The sequence below is a fragment of the Borostomias antarcticus genome (assembly GCF_949987555.1).
Source record: "Borostomias antarcticus genome assembly, chromosome: 4".
NCBI lineage: Eukaryota > Metazoa > Chordata > Actinopteri > Stomiiformes > Stomiidae > Borostomias > Borostomias antarcticus.
In genome coordinates, this window is record NC_140237.1 from 19,176,665 (window position 1) to 19,196,424 (window position 19,760).

The 19,760-nt window shown below is 47.2% G+C and overlaps 1 protein-coding gene across 4 annotated transcripts; it reads left to right on the top strand.

The window, feature by feature from the left end:
• The first annotated feature begins 334 nt into the window (after positions 1-334).
• Positions 335-19,551, top strand: nfat5b (nuclear factor of activated T cells 5b). 4 transcript variants are annotated; one of them, XM_084436680.1, is made up of 13 exons: positions 335-4,078; positions 4,530-5,175; positions 6,803-6,992; positions 7,800-7,990; positions 8,208-8,380; positions 9,900-10,034; positions 10,139-10,191; positions 10,719-10,851; positions 14,478-14,558; positions 14,706-14,809; positions 14,926-16,939; positions 17,279-17,535; positions 17,751-19,551. In XM_084436680.1, exons 2-12 carry the CDS (start codon positions 4,559-4,561, stop codon positions 17,515-17,517), a joined length of 3,930 nt encoding a protein of 1,309 aa, XP_084292806.1. In that variant the 5' UTR covers positions 335-4,078; positions 4,530-4,558; the 3' UTR covers positions 17,518-17,535; positions 17,751-19,551. The 4 variants fall into 4 exon arrangements, with proteins under 4 accessions (XP_084292806.1, XP_084292807.1, XP_084292808.1 ...); XM_084436681.1 differs by having other exon boundaries at positions 14,929-16,939; XM_084436682.1 differs by having other exon boundaries at positions 14,745-14,809.
• Positions 19,552-19,760: the final 209 nt, after the last annotated feature.

A 19,760-nucleotide genomic window follows, 5' to 3' on the forward strand; every position in this document is an offset into this window, starting at 1 on the left:
TCTTAATGAATGTTATTTTATTTCCATTTATGCACAAAGTGAATTGCTTTTTGTTGACTGGATGCAAGTTGTTTTGCTATTAATGAACTTAACTTGCATTTTAGCTGGGGCCCCACTGGCGTCGTGGTGGGTTTTGTGAGTGTCAATGAGTAGTGAAGACTTAGTCCCAGGGGCCTTTAAACCATCCAAAATCACCCAGGTTGGGGAGTAGGTCGGTCCAACTTTAACACTTCTCATTTTCTTTTTGTTCCATTTTACTGCATCGCTTTTGCAACTTCATTTTCTTTTGTATTGTATTATATCACAACTGAGTTTGTCATGTCAAAGTCTTGTCTCTAAAAAATGTTAATGGAAAAGATTAGCCTTAGGGGGACACAGTGTAGTCATGGATAAGAGGGTGGACAAAAAAACAAATGTTCCTCACTGGTGGAGGCATGGGTCTCTTGGTGATTTGAGAGTGTTTGCATTTATGATGCTACAATATGGTATCATAATTGGTTGCCTGCTGCCCGATCATTTACAGTAGGCCAATTATTTTCTTTGATATTATTATGATCGTGCCTTGATTTCACCTTGAATCCCATGCCATCCCATTCAGTCTCTGGGAGTGCTTTAGCTAAAAAGTTTCTGAGAGTAGCTGATATGTTTGGTGATTTGCAGATACTTTGAGCTTTATAGAACGATGAGTAGCAACAAGTCTACTTGACCGACAGGCCTGTATTTCACCTCCAACTCTATTGAGCACTCCACTAGCTCAAAGTAAGCACTCTGCTCCTCTTCTGATGTCAACCAAACCTATCATTATACAAGAAGCCCCTTTACCTTTTGTCCCTCATGCTTCTCCCATTTGAATATTGAATCGCAATGCATTTCGTTAACCAGAGTATTGTGCACCAACAAAGCAGCTGACAACTCAGGTTTCAAACAAGCCCATGACATGAGCCCCCCCCCCTTGAAGGCCTCCACATCGGTGGCTACAGCTGTCCCACTGCCCAGCTATCTCTCTATTGGGAACGGATGGTTTCCTTTTGAAGAACCCCCCTTTCACCATTTCCTGGTTCTGACCACTTCAAGGTTATCAGATAAACTGTCCTGTTTGCAGGAGGTAGCATCATTATTAATAATAACCATAAAATCAGGCAATACTTGGCTCTTGAATCCAAACTGATCACTCTCTGGATGGAGGCTTAATTTATTCAAGATTCAAGATCTGTTTATTAGCCATGTACATGGTTTACACATACTAGAAAGGTGTCAAGGGTAATGGCATACGCTGATGAAGACGACATAGGACAGTTATGGACAGGAGCAAAGACTTGACAGTGCACATGCAATACAAAAATACAAAACACAATATAACCAATAAAAAGAAAGAAAGGCACAATGCAAATTACTCGATATATACAGAATAGAGTGTGGTGAGTGTACAGGGTTTAGGTTTTAGCTCAAGAACAGACCTTTTCTCTTACAGTAGAGAGGTTCAAAACATCTGTTTTCTCATTAGAGCAACGGTTAACAGTAAACGCATTACCTCAAGTGACGATGGCGTATAGCGAAAGCGCTGTTGGACTGAAAGGACTGGGGGTGAAGAGGTGTTTAACATGTGTCTCTGATTTAAGTCCTCTCCCTCTGTTCACACAACATTCTCCTGTGATAACTCAGACTTCCTGATTCAATTATTTTCTCTCCTGTCCTCTAATGTCCGTCCCGCCCCGACCCCCTTGACTCTGGGTTCTCTCCACTGAGAGACCTGGCAAACAAACAGCCTCGCGTGTTTAGACTGCAGCGCTAGCGGGGGCTACGGAGGAAGCAGAGAGAGACCGACAGACGGAGAGACAGACAGACGGGAGAGACTCCAGGCATACCCCTCTGCTCCCCAACAACTTCTTTGTTTCGTGCTCTCCTCCAGCTCACGCTGTCCTTGCCTTAAGCCACGGCTGCTGGTGTTTTCATTAGACCCACAGCAAGGCTACTCGCTCCAGATGAGGACGAGAAAAAAAAGATTGCCTCCCTCCCCCCTCTGGAGAGAGACAGCAGGGCATAAAAGGGCAGTTGTTTGAAATGTACACAAGTCACTGATGGGACGATTTACTCAGGCATAATATTATTTGCAAATGTACAGTAGTCTACAGAAAGCTTTTAGGGTCTATAAATAAGTCAGGAGTGAACTAACTAAGAGCAATGAACCTTTACAAAGCTCAGGGGTGGGGTTGTTTTTTTGGAGTGGACTTGTTTTACACCTTTGTTTCTCGAGCTTCTGTTGGTGTTTTTAAGCGTTTGGAAAAGAGGGGCTAAAAGTGGCTGCAAATCACCCAGCGTGATTCTCATGTTTTATAAATGCCTCATGTCAATCTGCATGTTCAGCACACATCTATCAAATGAATGCCTCGACATTAGATTACATCTCAAGAATATCTCCTCAGTATTTCAAAACCACTGTTCTGTTGACCTGTATTTCAGTTGCTTTATTTCTATTACATTCATATTTCTATTATATTCATATCTTACGTCAGGCTGTGTGTGAAAATGGAACTAGTTCAGTTGCATCCTAACTTGGGATCTGCATGTGGGGTCTGTAGGGATCATAGTGTTTTAATGTTGTAACGTTAGGGCAAATTAACACACATCCCTCTCTCTGAAACCAATCAAATTCAAAACACCTCTCACCTTTTATTGTTTGTGTATAATCTGCTCAGTTAAGTAGCTGATCCCAGAATCAGGTGTGAGCATGTCCAAATCTTGATCACATGTTTTTTGGGGGAATTAGAAATGCAGCTTGATTTGGGTCATGTATGCTCTGTATAGGGATTTTCCTGGGTTTTGTGGGTTTCCACAAGCAGAAGCAAAGTTCTGCACTTTTTAAAAGCATTCTTGTTCGTCAGAGAGTACAACAGTGCACCCTCTCTCCATGACTTCCTTCTGTCATCACAGGTCTCTCGCCCAGCTGATGTAGCCGTTGCGAAGCATCAGAAACAGGGCCAAACTCTGTAGTTTCATCCACATATTCACTACAATAGCAGTCATACATGAACATGGCCTAGTTCTTGTCTGTGTTAATGGATAATGCTATCCATTACAAAGCCAGCAGTGTGTAAGGCTGTAGTTGAACTCATTCATTGTTCCTTCCTACATTCTACCTACAGCATTTGGAATGGGGAAAGTGAACGGGCATGTGGGAAGAATATTGAGTGACCGAGTGGCTGGAGATTGTTCTAAAAGACAATTCACAGCATTGACATACTGTAAAGTCACAGGCATCTGGGATTCTTATTACCAATAGATCATCAGTCTTTTCCGACATAAGTATGTTCCGTTTTTTGGAAGGAGTGTAAGCGTATAGCGCAGCTTCTATTGAACTTCCTGATTGACAGATACTAAACATTTAGAACATATTTTCAGCATCTAACAATGCATATAGCCTAGCCAGAGAACAATCATCTGTGTCTTTTCAATAGCCAACTTTGCTTCCCGCTGCTCCTTTGCGTAAGTTCTCACCTGCATGATTAGACCTTACTACAGTATATAGCCTTCGTCCCTGCCCAACCCCCACCTCAGTCTGTGGCCCTCAAGACAATGAACGTTCTTCCATGATACCGGTTACTCTGTATCCGAGTGTCAGAATAAGATCGTTATTCTCCTTTTATTCTATCATTTTACCATCTTCCAGCACTGTTCTCTTGTGCCCTATTGAGTGACTGTGAGAAGCACTACAGTAGCCAAACAACCGAGTAAGCCTTCTGCAATCTTTTCCATTTCACCGTCAAACACGTACCCAACCATACACCCCAGTACATGATCAGTGTTTTAAGAATGCTTTTGAAACGTAGTCGACATTTGCTGCTCTCTTCCTCTCAACTGAATGCTGAGAAGATCTAAATTAGGACTTCCCAAAAACATTGTTGAGACCCTTGAACGAAAGTTCCATTTTCACAATGACCCCTTTTTTCCATTTTGTTTCAAATAAAGGTTAATGTTCAGCTCTTATTGCTCATTCGCTGTTTCATTTTTATTCCAGGAAGTTCCCTCTGAAGCAGGGAGTGTCTGCATATAAAATGGTCTGCAGTTCTCTGCTTCATAGGTCAGAAGCTTGTTTATCTTGTCTCTGTGGCTACGCTCAGTCCCAACTAAATTTTTTGAACCTCTGTCAAAAAAAAAGAAGACCCAATTGGCATGCATCATCTTACACACCAGATAATTCAAAAAGTACACTGAGTAAATATTCAGCTATGCAGATTTTCGATATTCACATTTTGTCCAACATCTACCTTTTTCCAGTTTTTTTTTCCAGTAACAACACCCATTTGCACACACACACATACACACACGCACATAAACTCACACTCACACACCCACTCATCATGATGCATTAAAACAAACGTGAAAAAAAATTATAATTGGACAACAGAAAATAAAGCAAAAAAAAAAGAAATAAATAAAACAATCATGCACAAATTTCGCTGCTTGAATGGGACTGCTAGCCAATGCTGGTTGAGATGCCTTTATTGATTGTCCAATTGTATACACTGTAGATGCCACCAGCGCCTCCTCTACCCTGGCCATGGGAGGCCCCCGCAGTGCTTTTCTCACCTCTTCCAGCTCCGCCTTGCACTCCGCTACGTCAGCCAGCGAGGAGGCCTCTGCCCACGCCGGCGCTGCCGCCTCCGAGGAAGCCGGGAGTAACCGCGGGGCGGCGGAGACGCTTGGCGCCGAAGGCGGGAGCGCCGTCGGCTGCAAGGCTGGCGGTGAGAAAGGAGGCGGGGCAGGATCGGTCGGCGGAGGGAGAGGGACGGTGTCCCAGGAGGCCCAGCAGCAGCAGCATCACCAGCAGATGACCCCCTCCAAGCGGCGGACGGTGCTGAACATCTCGCCGCCACCGGAGGACCTGCTGGACACCAGCCGCATGTCCTGCCAGGACGACCTGGAGTCGGAGCAGAGCAACAGCATCTGGATGGACGACTCCACCTCCAACTTCAGCATTGTCAGCTCCAGCTCCTACAACGACAACACCGAGGTGCCCCGCAAGTCCCGCAAACGCACGCCACGCCAGCGGCCCGGGCCCAAGCCCGCGCCGGCCGAGGAGGCCAGCATGGACGTGTTCGACGCAGACAGCGCCAAAGGGCCCCACTTTGTCCTCTCCCAGCTGGGCCCGGACAGCAAGGCCTCCACCAAAGGAAGGTAGGTGTCCCTACTGGGGCTGCATCCCACTGTTGACCCTAACACTTCCCTCTGGTCGGCGGATTTAACTTCCCTTGTTATTGTCGTTGTTTCCGTTTTACACCTCGTAAGAACCGTCCTCGTACATCGTGGTGTAGTTTAAAGTCGCACAGCAACGGACGTTTGAGATCATCTAACTTCCGTAGTTTTAAGTATTTCCGACACGAACAAGCTATGAGGGTGGGACATAATGTTTAGAGGAATTTGATTGGAACATTGACAAGTGGACGACGGGTTTTAAAAACTTTAGACAGATTCGATAGGATAGCGTTGATTGACGGGTGGATGTCGTGAGATTATTGGCCTAAAATCTAAGGTACCTGTTCTCGTAATTGCATGTGACCTACCATTTTACAGGAAGTAAGAAATTATATACTTTGATATAAGATTACAACAAAAGTAGAATTTTTTTGTAGTAATTTTTTTGGCATACATCGTTGAATAGGTGAACACTATGACCAATTATGTGAACCAAAATGGGACAGAATGCTTTTTTCATTTCTGTGCGACTTTTAAGTTCTCTGTTTGAACCTATTCTACATCAGCGTGAAGTGAAATGTATAGGATTCCATGGATGTGTCCACTTGATAGGCTGTTAAACCAATCATTGATATACACCTGTGTGTAGTCTTATGATTGGGACATCAACAGAGGAGTTACTACTAGAGGAATAGTCTCTTTAAATGATTCCCATAGTTGATCCCTTTGTCAAAATATGTGTGAGGAAATAATACAACTCACCTTGTACACTATAGACGGAAACCACCGGCTCAACTCTTCCATTGGTCCGACACTGAAAAGAACAGGGGAGATCAGAGAGTAGGGAGTGGTAGGATACCACGGCACAAACAATGGCGAGCCATTGTGAATCACACACAGCCTATTTGAAAAGCCCTGGGTTAAAAAGCAGAGCGGATTGAATAAACAGTTAAGTCGGGAAGCCCTTTAGATCTTCTGATGGACTCAACTAAGTTTAGTTGAAAGTGGGCCGCCGGACTGTACACATTGCGGAGCTGTGGGATCACCATAGCAACTATCAAGAGTTTGATCTCATTCCTAACCCTGCCGCTCTGTCTCAGTCTCGTGCACACACACACACACACTCGCACACACACTTAGACATTCACACACTGAATATTTATATGTATATAGGTTACCGCTTGGCTGGAACTTGTAAGAGTTCAGTGGACTGTGTCCAGTTCCTGTCAGTACCTTTCCTACAGAGAGACAGGAAGCTCGGTGCCAGCGGTGGGACTGACCCAAGGACTGACCCTTCCTCTGCTGATGAATGAAGGCCAGGGACAAGAGGAGCAGGAGAGGGGGGGTTATTTGCCGCTGAAGGACTGCCCCTTGTTGACCTCTGTCTCTATCACAAGGACAGAGACAGGCCGCTGAATTATCCCCCGCATGCAACAACGTGCGTTATGAGTGGCGTCGAGCGTTTCACGGCAGGTGGCAGAGACGGTTTAGGGAGGGGATCAAAAGCAGGCAGGGCCTTTGTGATAGAACACCGTGCAAGTCGCTATTAGATTCAAGCTAACCAATCATGTAATCCCGTGCAAACCGATCGGTCTTTCCTCTCTTGCAGTTGCTCGGACGGTCCGCAGGCCTCCGCGCAGAAAGGGGGCGCCCTGTCCTGTCAGTACCCCCAGAAGAGCGAGGGGAAGGAGCTGAAGATCCTGGTGCAGCCAGAGACGCAGCACCGGGCGCGCTACCTGACGGAGGGCAGCAGGGGCTCGGTGAAAGACCGCACTCAGCAGGGCTTCCCCACCGTGAAGGTAGGGCTAGGCCGGCCCAGGTCAACCTGCACGCCCGCCTTTGTCTGTAAACAAGAGGGGTTTACACACAGGGGGCAGTATTTTAACTCTAGCCCCAGTGTTTCTACGTGCCCTTATCTATCTCTCAGCAAACGCCAGCATCAACTGGCGTCAGGCCCGTTGTTGCACAACGCCTTCTCGGTGAATAAACTTGCGCAAGTCGGTGATTCAGGGATTGTCACTGGCTTTGTAGAGACCTGTTTGAGAGGTGATGCAATGCATCTAGCCGCTGGTTATTTGATTTCGCTGAACTATTGTTTAATAGCCAGCAGTTAAAAACATATCTGGTTAGGCTGCTTAAACTTACAAGAAGACAAATATTGACATGTCCATCAGGAAAGTGTGGGCCCCTACTATTACTCACTCACAGTGAATGCAACGCATGCAGATATTTGCCTTGTTTGCGTTCTTGTGTCATATCTCTGTGTCAAACAATGTGTTGCATAATTCACATTTCTTTACGCAGGGTTAGAACATGAAGGAAGTGGCTCAGTCATGATGGCACATTTCTTGCATCCTCTTGTCTTAGTATTATGTACACATAGCACCAAGCATAAAGCTATCAATGCACAGACAGTAAGCCTGTGTCAACATGCTCTTTTAGCTGGCTATCATTATCCCTTGCCCCAGAATTATTATAGAAGTCTATAAATAGTCTAGAAGTCTCTACTTACTGCGTTCAGTTACTGCGTACTGAAATGCAACGTTCTGGATTTGAGCTACGGTCTCTTGATGTCAATGTTCCCCGTGCTTCTCCTCCATCCACAGCTGGAGGGCGTGAATGAGCCAGTGGTGCTGCAGGTGTTTGTGGGTAACGACGCCGGACGAGTGAAGCCTCACGGCTTCTACCAAGCGTGCAGGGTGACCGGGCGCAACACCACAGCGTGCAAGGAGGTGGACATCGAGGGGACCACGGTCATCGAGGTGTCCCTGGACCCCAGCAGCAACATGAGCCTAGCGTATGTACCTCGGTCGTCCAGATCCGTTTGTGTTTCCTGTCCGTTTGCTGCGTCACTCCTCACAAGTCATGCTCTGTCACAACTGTTTGAGCATAATCAGTCGTCAGGCCTAATGACGGCTGTGTGTGTGTCTGGTGTGTGTGTGTGTCTGTGTCTGTGCGTGTGTGTGTGCGTGTGTGTGCGCTTGGTGTGTGTCTGTGTGTGTGTGTGTGTGCAGTGTGGACTGCGTGGGGATCCTGAAGCTCCGCAACGCTGACGTGGAGGCTCGTATCGGCGTGGCTGGCTCCAAGAAGAAGAGCACGCGCGCCCGGCTGGTGTTCCGGGTCAACGTCCCGCGGCCCGACGGCTCTCTGCTCACGCTACAAACGCCCTCGTCCTCCATCCTGTGCAGTGAGTGACTGTGGGTTATTCATAGCTAGCTTCCTCCCACCAACCAGGGCTCGGCCTTGAATCCAGACCAAGGCACGCCACCAGGACAGCAGAGAATCAGGAACAGCAAGACAGGCTCAGATAGACAGGCTCAGATAGACAGGCTCAGATAGACAGGCTCAGATAGACAGGCTCAGATAGACAGGCTCAGATAGACAGGCTCATAGACAGGGTTAGATAGACAGGGTCAGATAGACAGGGTTAGATAAACAGGGTCAGATAGACAGGCTCAGATAGACAGGCTCAGATAGACAGGCTCAGATAGACAGGCTCATAGACAGGGTTAGATAGACAGGGTCAGATAGACAGGGTTAGATAGACAGGGTCAGATAGACAGGGTTGGATAGACAGGGTCAGACAGGTGACAAATAATACAATCTGAATCAGGTCAGATAGACATGTTAGATAGGTCTGTCAAGGTGGAGAATGGACAGAGGGAACATGAATTAATAGTTGTGACAGAAGGAACATGAATTAGTGGTTGTGATAGAGGCCATAGTGTCAGTAGACAGAAGCACACACTGTTACCAGTCCTGTCTACACAGTGTGGGTTTTCCAACAGAGCACCAGTAGCCAAAATAAGCCAAGTCTAATGGTTGTCATTTTCCCATTGATTGTAATACTCAGAGATGTGTGAAGGCTCCCCAGACGTTCATGTGTTCCTCTGGTTGTGGGCACGTAGGGTGTGGCCGCTCACGGAGTGGCAAAAACAGGAAAGACCGCTTTGGGGCATAAGAAGTTTCATTGTGGCGAGTTTGAGGAGCGTTCCCAGCGAGAGGGGTGAGAGAGAAAAGGGAGAAGAGAAAAGAGGTGTGGACTTCCATTGTTTACAGAGAGCCAGAGTGGAATCCGACCGGGGGAATATCTGGCCAGAAAACATAACGTAGGAATCTCCAGTGGCGTCGCTCGGCGTCTGCGCTGAGCCGAGGAGGCGGACGGCGCCGAGGGAGGCCGATGAAAGCTGGAGGGGGGAGGGGGGGAGGCAGAGGAGGAGGAGTCTGGTCTTGTTTACAGTACATCAACTTTAGGCATTTCTTAAGCTTGTGAGAAAGGGGCACCGCAGAGGTAAAATTAGAACCGCGACGAGGCTCACTCTACTGGCTCGATAACGATCCGAAATTAGGGAAATAAAACTTAAACGCTCACTGACACACATTCGGACGGTTTTCTTGGGCCAGCTCGCATTTCCCCGGCAGTGCAATTAAAACACAGTTGCCATTTACTGTCGTAACCCAAGAGTACAAATGTGCCTTCCAAGAAATCACAAGGTAGTCTTGAGCAATTGGGTTTAAGCTGTTCTGCTGGCGTCCCTGTCCCTGTGCATGCCAGGGGCTCTGTACCCCCGAGAGGTAGGGGGGGGGGGGGTAGGTCAGTCAGGCGGGAGCCTGGTCCAAGTTTGTCTTAAAGGCTTCTGCTCATGTGTATTTGTGTGTGTGTTTGTCTGTCTGTCTGTGTGTGTCCTGTGTGTGTCTCCTGACAGCCCAGCCCGCTGGTGTGCCTGAGATCCTGAAGAAGTCGCTCCACAGCTGCTCTGTGAGGGGCAGGGAGGAGGTCTTCATCATCGGCAAGAACTTCCTCAAGGACACGAAAGTTATATTCCAGGAGAACGTGTCAGGTACATTCACCAACCTTCTGCTTTCTATTCTATATAAATCATACGTGTTTTGTACGATTAGTTATTTGTGATCGTCTTCGCCAACACCCTCTTGTCTTCTTCAGATGAGAAGTCCTGGAAGTCAGAGGCTGAGATAGACATGGAGCTGTTTCATCAGGTACGGCTGATTGTTCCCTGGTTATTTGGATCCCGGGTGATACATGCCAGAGATTAATGAGGTTACATAAGAGCGGCCCAGTTGATATTTGTAGAGGGATTTAGATGTAATCATCTTAAAGTGCTGCTCACTCCAGGTTCTGAGTGGCCTCATTGTGTTGTGTCCTAATTATCCGAGGCCTAGCGATAATGATGAATAACAACCTTCGCCCTTGAGAACGCTTGCTGAACGAGCTTCAGTCAGATGTTTAACATCTTTAACTACACTTTCTCTGACTTAACAGGCGTGCTATGCACATCAATCAGGCCTATTACTCAACATCAGGTTTTTTGTTTTTCATGTCTGATGTTGTCTTTCACACTGCCCTCACTTGCCTTTTTTCCAGCTTAGTCACATTGTGGTTTTGCATGCATTTGAAAGTCAGTAGCTTTCATAACGGCCAACTCTACCTTGTAGTTTGCATAGTGAATGGAGCTGTGATGTCAGCTTGTGATATTTATGTGTCGTTTTTCTCCCTCCCCCCTCAGAATCACTTGATAGTGAAGGTTCCACCATACCAGAACCCCGGCATCTCGTCAGCAGTGTGTGTCGGGATCTACGTGGTGACCAACGCTGGGCGGTCCCACGATGTCCAGCCCTTTACCTACACTCCCGACCCAGGTCTGTCAGTCTGTCTGTCTGTCTGTCTGTCTGTCTGTCTGTCATAACCACCCTTATATACCATGTTCTGAACATGTGTACCAGAAGGGATACATTCAGGACACATGATGCAAAAGACAGATTACACATACAGTACAGAAAGCAGAAATGCAAGCACAAATAGGATAGACCCAGTAAAGAAAAGTACAAAAATCTCCCACAAAAACTATGTACACTATAGTGCATTCAACCGAATCGACTAGTCTGCTATAAGTTTCAAGATTCAAAATGTCTTTATTGTTACATCCTTCATACAAGTATAAGGGGGTAAAATGCTTGGGCTCTGGCTCGTCAGCCTTGCAGCAACAACAACAACAACATAATAATAATAATAATAATAATAATAATAATAATAATAATTTACAAGATGATAGTAATAATAAAAAAAGAACAGTGCAAAGCAATGTTTGCCATGATGCTCCTTATACAGTACTTGGAATACCTTGCAACAGACTCTAAAGCTTGAGGTCCTTCCTTCAGTCACAGAGTTTAAATCCATGGCTCTAGACCTATTTATTTCGAGCTGTAACTGTTTTTAATTATTATGATAGTATTTTGAATTTGTTTTGTTGATTTGTGTTCACGAGTATAAATAAAGGTTTGAAATGAAATGAAATGAATAGAACGGTGCTATACAATACAATAAAAGTGAACTTATTATGGTGTGTGTAAAGTGTAGGTTCGAGAAAAGTGCAAATGCGCATTGTTCACACGTTAGTGTATGTTTTGTGTATGCTCAGTCTGTGTCTGTCTGACAGGCAGGCAGGCAACAGGCCACTAGCGTCCATTGTTCAAGTGCCCGGTTGCCTGGTGGAAAAAGCTCTCCCGAAGGCTACAGGTCCGGGCCTTGAGGCTGTGATAATGTCCGCCAGGCAACGGCAGCTGAAACAGGCCATGGTTGGGGTGGCTGGGGTCTTTGAGGATCACACCGGCCTTACTGGCTCTCTAACCGTCGTGTAGCTCCTGGATGGAGGGAAGCTCTCATCCCCTGATGCGTTGGCCAGTCCGCACTACTCTCTGTGGTGCTTTGTGGTTGAGGGCAGAGCAGTTCCCACACCACGCTGGGATGTTCCTAGTCAGGATGCTCTCAGTTGTGCCTCTGTAGACTCGTAGGATCTTGGGCCCCGTGCCAAACTGTGTGGCTGTCCTCGACACAGGAAACCATGCCCTTCTCAGGAACAGGGTAGCGTTCCCCCCTCCTATTCTCATACGATATAGCTGCTTATCTGGAGGTCTTATGGGCACTGTTGCATGATGATGAGAAGGGTTGATGATTACATTACATTACATTACAATACATTGCATTACAGTAATTTAGCTGACACTTTTATCCAAAGGAACTTACACTAATTGCAAGCCAATGTACTACTACTTGCCAGAACTCACAAGTGCATCTCCTTTCTAAAACAAGTGACTAAGAGTATAATCTAGTGCTGAAGGCAAAGTGCAAGAATAGCAAACTAAAATACAATAGGTGCTTAAGAGGTAGGTCGTGGTAGCATTTCTTGAAGAGATGCGTTTTGAGCCTGCAGCGAAAGATCGGCAGTACAGTGTCCAGTTGATTCCATCACTGTGGGGCCAGGACCAAGAAGAGCCGTGACCACGTCGATCGACCACAGGGGCCTCGGAGTGACGGGGCAACCAGTCGCCCTGAGGTAGCAGAGCGTAGCAGTCAGGAAGGGGTGTAGGGTTTGACCATGGCCTGGAGGTAGGAGGGAGCTGTTCCTTTCATGGCCCTGTAGGCTAGTACCAGAGTTTTAAACTGGATGTGAGCTGCTACAGGGAGCCAGTGTAGAGAACGGAGAAGGGAAGTTGTGTGGGAGAATTTGGGGTGGTTGAACACCAGGCGAGCAGCAGCTTTTCAATTTCCAAGTTGTAGAGGTTTAATGGCTGACACCGGGGCCCCAGCAAGGAGGGAGTTGCAGTAGTCCAGGCGGGAGATGACAAGGGCCTGGATGAGCACCTGCACCGTTTCGTCAGTGAGGAAAGGGTGAATCCTCCTGATGTTGTAGGGCAGGAATCTACCCAGAACATCGCTAGACCCTTACATGTTTATATTGCGCATGTCTGTGCCCTTTACACGCAACACTGTATTTACATCCTGACAACACACTTCCTCATAGTTGTTCCTTAATACAGTACATGAGCACTGGACTGGACTGGGTGATTTGAGTTTAAGTTTCACAGGAACAAACTTGACTTCTGCAGTAGTTCAAATGAGAGTATCGAGTACGATGCAGAGCAGGTGTGCGTCCTCTAGACACCTCACTGTGGGGGCTCAGCTACAGTCAAAATCACCAGGTTGGTGGGGTAGCGGCACTCCAAAAATAATAAAGATGCAAGACTTTAGGGTCAAGTTAAATTTTTTATTAGGCAATCAGGCTGACACATTTCGGCATTGTGCCTTCATCTGAGCCTCATGTCAGTATGATGGTGCCAGCCTCTTTTATATTTTACATAATACTAGGTACTAGCATAGAACATATGAAATTTACAAATATATCATAACACATAGGCAAAAAATTGCAGTGAGACCATTCAGTCATCATCTCAGAATAGAAGGTACCAAGGAAACCATCACTGAATACAAAGGCTATGAGGATTACTGTATCAAGGGACCATGCTATCTATCTCGAATGTGCAACAAGTTAGACTGTAGGCCTACTAGGACTCATTCATACTCCTGACATGTTACAATAGGCTTAAACCTGTTTGAGATATCTAGTATGGTCCCTTGATAATCCTCAAAGCCCACTCGAACTGCTGTTTGTGTTGGATTTGCATATTTATGTTCTATGCTAGTTCCTCCCCCTACACAGGTGTGGATGACCTTGTGCAATACTCAAAGAGGCTGTGTATATATTTGTATATTGAATGTGTTATGCTACTGTAGTATATGTAACCCCCCCCTACACAGGTGGGGGGGGGGTGATCATGTGTATACTGAATGTGTTTTAGCACCTCCCCCTACATAACAGGTGGGGGTGATCATTAATTATGTGTAATATTAAAGTGGCTGGTACTATCATACTGATATGATGAAGGCACAATGCCGAAACGCATGAGCCTGATAGTAACTTGGGAACAACGTAACTTGAGCCCAAAGTCTTGCACCTTTATTCTTTTTGAGTGCCGCTATCCCCATCAACCTGGTGTTTTCGAGAGTATCGAGTAACTTCCAGTAGTGAGAAGTTGACTGTTTGATGTCAGAAAAGGAGAATAAAAAGAAGCTCCCGCACACCGTCTACATCACTCGCCGATAAACATGAACAGGACAAAGTTTCGGTCCGCAGACCTCCTTCAAGTGAACTTGACGTTGAACTTGAACTTGGGAAATTGAAGGTCTGCGTACCGAAACGTTGATCCATTAAAGTTTATCTGCCGCTGAAGTAGAAAGTTTGTGGGAGCATTTAATATCATTACTGTCTTACTGGCTTTCTCCTACGCACCTGTCATATCACAGGTGTGCAAAATATTTTTTTTCCTTAGAAAATGAAAATAAACATCTCTTTTGACGTATAAACTTGTCCCATTTTTTACAAGTGATCTGTGTGCTGAAGATGTCTGTTGGTCTGTGTTTGATCCAGCAGCCAAATCAGTGGATGTATCTGTGAAGAAAGAGGTCCCTTCTCCCATCAAACCTTGTCCGTACGATGAACGAATGAAAGGTACAGTATCGTATTAACGTATTATCACAAAACTGTATCATGAGTCCTTGTTCTAGCTCATAATTGTAGTTGTCTGATAGTTATCTGATATCTGGTGTCCTATATCCTGACATTTATGGAGACATGTTTATTGTCCCACTCCTGCAGCTATTGACAGTGCCTTGATGCCCCCGATGTTGTCTCTAGTGAAGAGAGAGGAGGTCACTCCAATGGAGGTCTCCAGCAACCTCCAGTCTGGCGCGGTTTTTAAGGTGAAACTTCTTCCAGTTCAGGCTTCCATAACGAATCATATACATTTATTTCAGACATATCCAGAGATGTGTTTTCACGTGCTACCGCTCACACACCCGGTGGTATCTCTTCTCAGCAGAACTCTGACGTGCTGTGTCCGGCCCAGACCCTGGACATGAGCTCCAGCCTGCCCACCAACAGCGGCCCGTTCTCCAGCCCCCTGCCGCGGCCTCCTGGAGACGCAGACAAAACCCAGGCGACGGTCTTCACCGGCGCCGAGTCGCTGAGTACCATCCAGGAGCAGGACATCGCCCCCTCCAGTCCCTTCCCTGTACCTGCGGATCCTCTGCTCCAGCAGGGCCGGTCTGGCAGCAACACCGGGGCTGTGGGGAGGCTGTGTGGGGAGTCCTCCCCCCAGCAGCACCAGCTGCCCCACTTCCCCCCAGATGAGGTGGCCCAGTTAGAGCAGGCGCTCACACAACTGCAGGCCAAGGGGTTCTGCAGCCTGCCACTGCAGTCAGAAAGCTCCATGGCCAAGCAACAGCAGCAACAACAGCTCCAGCAGCAGCAACTGCAGCAACAGCAGCTCCAACAGCAGCAGCAACTGCAGCAACAGCAACTTCAACAACAACAACAAATACAACAACAGCAACAACAGCAACAGCAACAACAACAACAGCAACAAATTCAACAACAACAAATACAACAACAGCAACAAATTCAACAACAACAACAAATACAACAACAGCAACAAATTCAACAACAACAACAACTACAACAACAGCAACAACAACAACAACAGATTCAACACCAACAGATTCAACAACAACAACAGCAACAACAAATTCAGCAACACCAGATTCAACAGCAGCAGCAACAGCAGCAGCAGCAGCAACATCAGGTTCTGGAGAACCTACAGCAGCAGCTGTTTCAGTCCCAGATCCCCATGCAGTGTGGTATGTTCCAGGGTGGATCGCGAGACGAGAACGTTGAGCAACAGGGTTCCCCACAGAGCATGGTACAGAACCATGGATCCCTCTTCCAGCAGGCCCAACAACAACAACAACAACAGAAACAGCAGCAGCAAGCAGCACTATTTCAACAAGCCACTGAGCTCCTCTCCATCCAGACCAAATTTCTCCAACAGGTGCCCTCACACCCCTCCCCACCCCTGTTCCACAACCCCAGCCCCCTGGCAGAGGCGCAGGACCCCCAGGGGGCGCTGTTCCATGGTCAGAAAACCTCTCCCACCCAGGAGCAGGTCCAGGCAGCTCTCTTCCAGAACACCCTGACGGTGCTGGGGGGGACCAGCCTCTCGGATCAGCCCCCCTCAGCCCCCAGCATGTTCCTTCCCCCGAGCGCTCTGCCCCCTCAGCTGGCGGCCGGCGGTAACCAACAGCAGCAGCAGCAGCTGGCCTTCCTCAACGCCCTGCAGACCTCCGCCCCCGAGCCCCAGTCGGTGTTCCAGGCCCAGAGTCAGCTCTCGCCCATCCAGCAGGGAACCCCCATGGAGCAGCAGCAGCAGTCCCAGCCCCAACCCCAGCCCCAGCCCCCGCAACAGGCCTCCATGTTCCAGAACATCTCCCCTCACCCGCCCGCCAACACCCTCTCGCAGAGCCAGCTCCAGCAGGCCGGACTGCTGTTCTGCAGCAACCCCCTCTCGGCCCCGAAGCAGCCCCCCGGTCTGCTGTTCAGCGGTCAGGGCCAGATGCCCCCCATGAGCAGCAGCAGCCTGGTCTCTCAGGAGTCCCAGAACCCCTCCATGCTCTTCTCCCAGACCAGGATGGTGAACGTCAGCCAGCAGGAGGCCTCCGAGCCCATGGCCTTCCAGGACCAGAGCTCCGTGGTGGGGAACCCGCAGGAGCCTCGGCAGCAGGGGCTGTTCCAGGACCAGCAGCCCATGCAGCTGGTACCCAGCGCCAACACGCGCCCCGAGCAGCCCATCGCCCTCTTCATGCCGCAGTCCAACATGGCCGCCCTGCAAGAGGGGGCCATCTTCACCGCGCAGAACGGCGTGGCAGGCCTGCAGACCACCAGCTCCTCCCCGGTGCAGCAGCCGGGCTCGTTGTTCCAGACCTCCGTCAGCGGGAATCTCAGCCAGCCCAGCCAAGCCCGGCAGCCCGGCCTGTTCCTCTTCGGCATCCAGAACGGTAAAGACTCTTTTTTTGTTGTTGATATTTTTAAGGCATTTCTGCTTTATTATGATAGGACAGTGTGCAGTAGGTGACAGACAGGAAAGGTGGGAGAGAGAGAGAGGGAGAGAGGGAGAGAGGGGAAGATATGCAGCAAAGGAGGTGGGCTGGATTCTAACTCACGCAGCTACAGAAAGGAATAACCTTTATATGGTAAGCGCCCCAGCCCGTTGAGCTACAGTGGCACCCCCTTGAACGGTAAAGACTCTTAACCGTGCGCTGTATGTGGTGACCGGATGTTTTTCCCTGGGTCCTCCCGCTGTGGTGAGTGACCGACCTCTTCTTTCATGTTCACAGAGTGCGGCCAGCTGATAAACACTCCAGGGACCACCCTGTCCGACCAGATCATCGCCATCAGCCAGTCTGGCCAGAACCAGAGGGAGAGCGACGCGCAGATCCAGTCGCTGCTCAGCCAGTCCATGTCCGAGTCCAGGAGCATGCAGGACAGCATGACCGCCTCTCAGAACATGGAGAAGATAGATGACCTGCTGGTTAGCCTCCAGGAGCAGGGCAACAACCTCACTCGCTCCTACTAGGCCTGCTGTCGGTGTCGGGTAAATACTCTTCCTCATCTTCAAATGCTGTGGTGTTTTGGTGTATCGTAAAAGCTAGGACGAAAAGTGTAGTGCTTTGTGGTTTAAACGTGAGGAATGCACCTTTGAGATTGTCTCACAATGAAAAGTGCTTTATGAATAAATTGAATTATTTATTTATTATTTAGCTCGAAGCATTGGACACTGCTGTTAACGCCTGATTCAACTCCCTCTAGGAGCATGTGGGCAGTGGAAGTCCTGAACCTAACTCCGTGGCCGGCTCCTGTTCTGACTCAAAGTTACATTTAAACGTTGGCTTCCTTCTCCTCTGAAGACAGTCTTCAAGAAGATGCTCCAAAGTGTCACAGAAAGTGGCCCGTGTCATTCCCTGACATGGACCTGGGACTGGGTTGGGTGGAGAAGAACATGCTTAGATTACATAGCTACGTGTTGACACTACACCAGTAGAATGTGTTTTCTTATTGTGAATGACACATCGCACAGGAATGATTGGCTAACTCAAGAGTATGTTCTCAGTACAGCACTTTGCAATGTGGTTTTGTACAGATGTTGGTGCGCGTTAGCACAATATTCTGTAGTCTCCAGGACCAGACTGTGGGTTTATAACACATTGTTGATGTCCCTTTTGTACCACATAAAAAGTATTTTAGGAACAATGAAATAGTAAAAGTAAATGTACAACCCATGAAAAGAAACCTTTGTAAGGTATTTTTACATTTGTTCCCCCAGCACTTTATGATGCTTTTCGTTTGTGACCAGTTTCTCATGAAGTCGGCCCACAGATCTCTCTGTGCAGTCAATAGCTATTTACGTCCTCCCATGTTTACTGGATGTTTATGGCTCATGCATGTTTCTGAATTGAGGATCTAGTTAAGTATGTTTGGTTTAATGCAATACCAGTCGTCTCCTTAGCAGCCTCACACAACCTACAGTAGTTACAGTGCTGTCGATTCCTGAGAATGACTACATGTTTGAATATTACACCGTGAACCCCTATTACTGGGAGACCTCAGAGTGGATTAAAAATCATCCAGCCTTTAAATCATTTACATTTAGTCAACATTCAGCTTGAGTATTTGTGTATTTTTGTATGTTTATACATGCGTACCTACAGTATATCATCCATATACCAGATCACCTGGTTGTCTGTTTGATGTCATTAGTACGTGTTTGCCGTTATTTGTGTTGTTATATTGTACATGTAGATATTGTGTGGCATTTTAGCTATTTCCATGGCAGATGTTTTATTTGCTCGCGTCTGGCACGCATGAACTGGATTTCTATCCATATGCAGATCAGAAAAGAGAATGTTTTCCTGCTCCCCTCAATGTTGAGGTGGGTTTTAAGAATGCTGCCATGTTACAGAGAGGCAGCAGTTCTTTGGCTTCATCCGTTCATAGATGGGTTGTTTCTCTTGTTATGGTGCTACCTGCAGGAAACAAGCCCACTATCATACATTTTATCTTTGAAAATGAAATGAGTATGAAATACTTCTGTTTATCTTACTGTAAACTATCAGCTCTCTTGCCTACAGTTGGCCCTCGTTGGGCATCTCTGGGCCTTTAGGCCCGTCGGTCTCACGTTACCGTCACTCTTTGTGATTGGCCAGTTTTATGGCTCGTATTGACAGTCGTGTTGAGACATCGTCTGTGACTCGCCATGTGATGACAGGGAGGAAGTGGGCTAGAGCAGTTGTTTAGCTTTGACCATGTACGGTTTGTCTCTAGTGGTCAGGTGTGAAGTACTGCTGCCAAACTGGAATGTGTGTGTGTGTTCTTTACATTTGAGTATTGGGGACGGAGAAGAGCCAACTGAGGGTGTGTCTTCATTTTGGTCTGAATCTGAGTGTACTTATGAACAAGGGGCTGGTCTCTGATGATTGGCTCAGTTGAGTGCCTTCATAATTATCCCTTTTTTCTATATTAGTATTCGTTGTTGACACCATTTTCTTTTATTCGCTTTAAAAAAAAAAAAGAAGAAAAAAAAAGAAGCTTTTTATAACGGAGTGTGTTGAATCTCTGTTTGGTCATGTGAGTGGTTGGGCCTATGGTGTGCCTCAAGTTCCCCACACCAGAGTTTGATCTGAGTTCTTTTAGATATTTAAAGGGACCCTACTCCTTAAGAATGAATCATAAACTTGGTTTGGAGAAAAGAGCTGTCTGTGATTGGCTTTCTTCAACTCTTGTGATAGTCATACCTATTTATGTGAATTTTTTATAGGATAT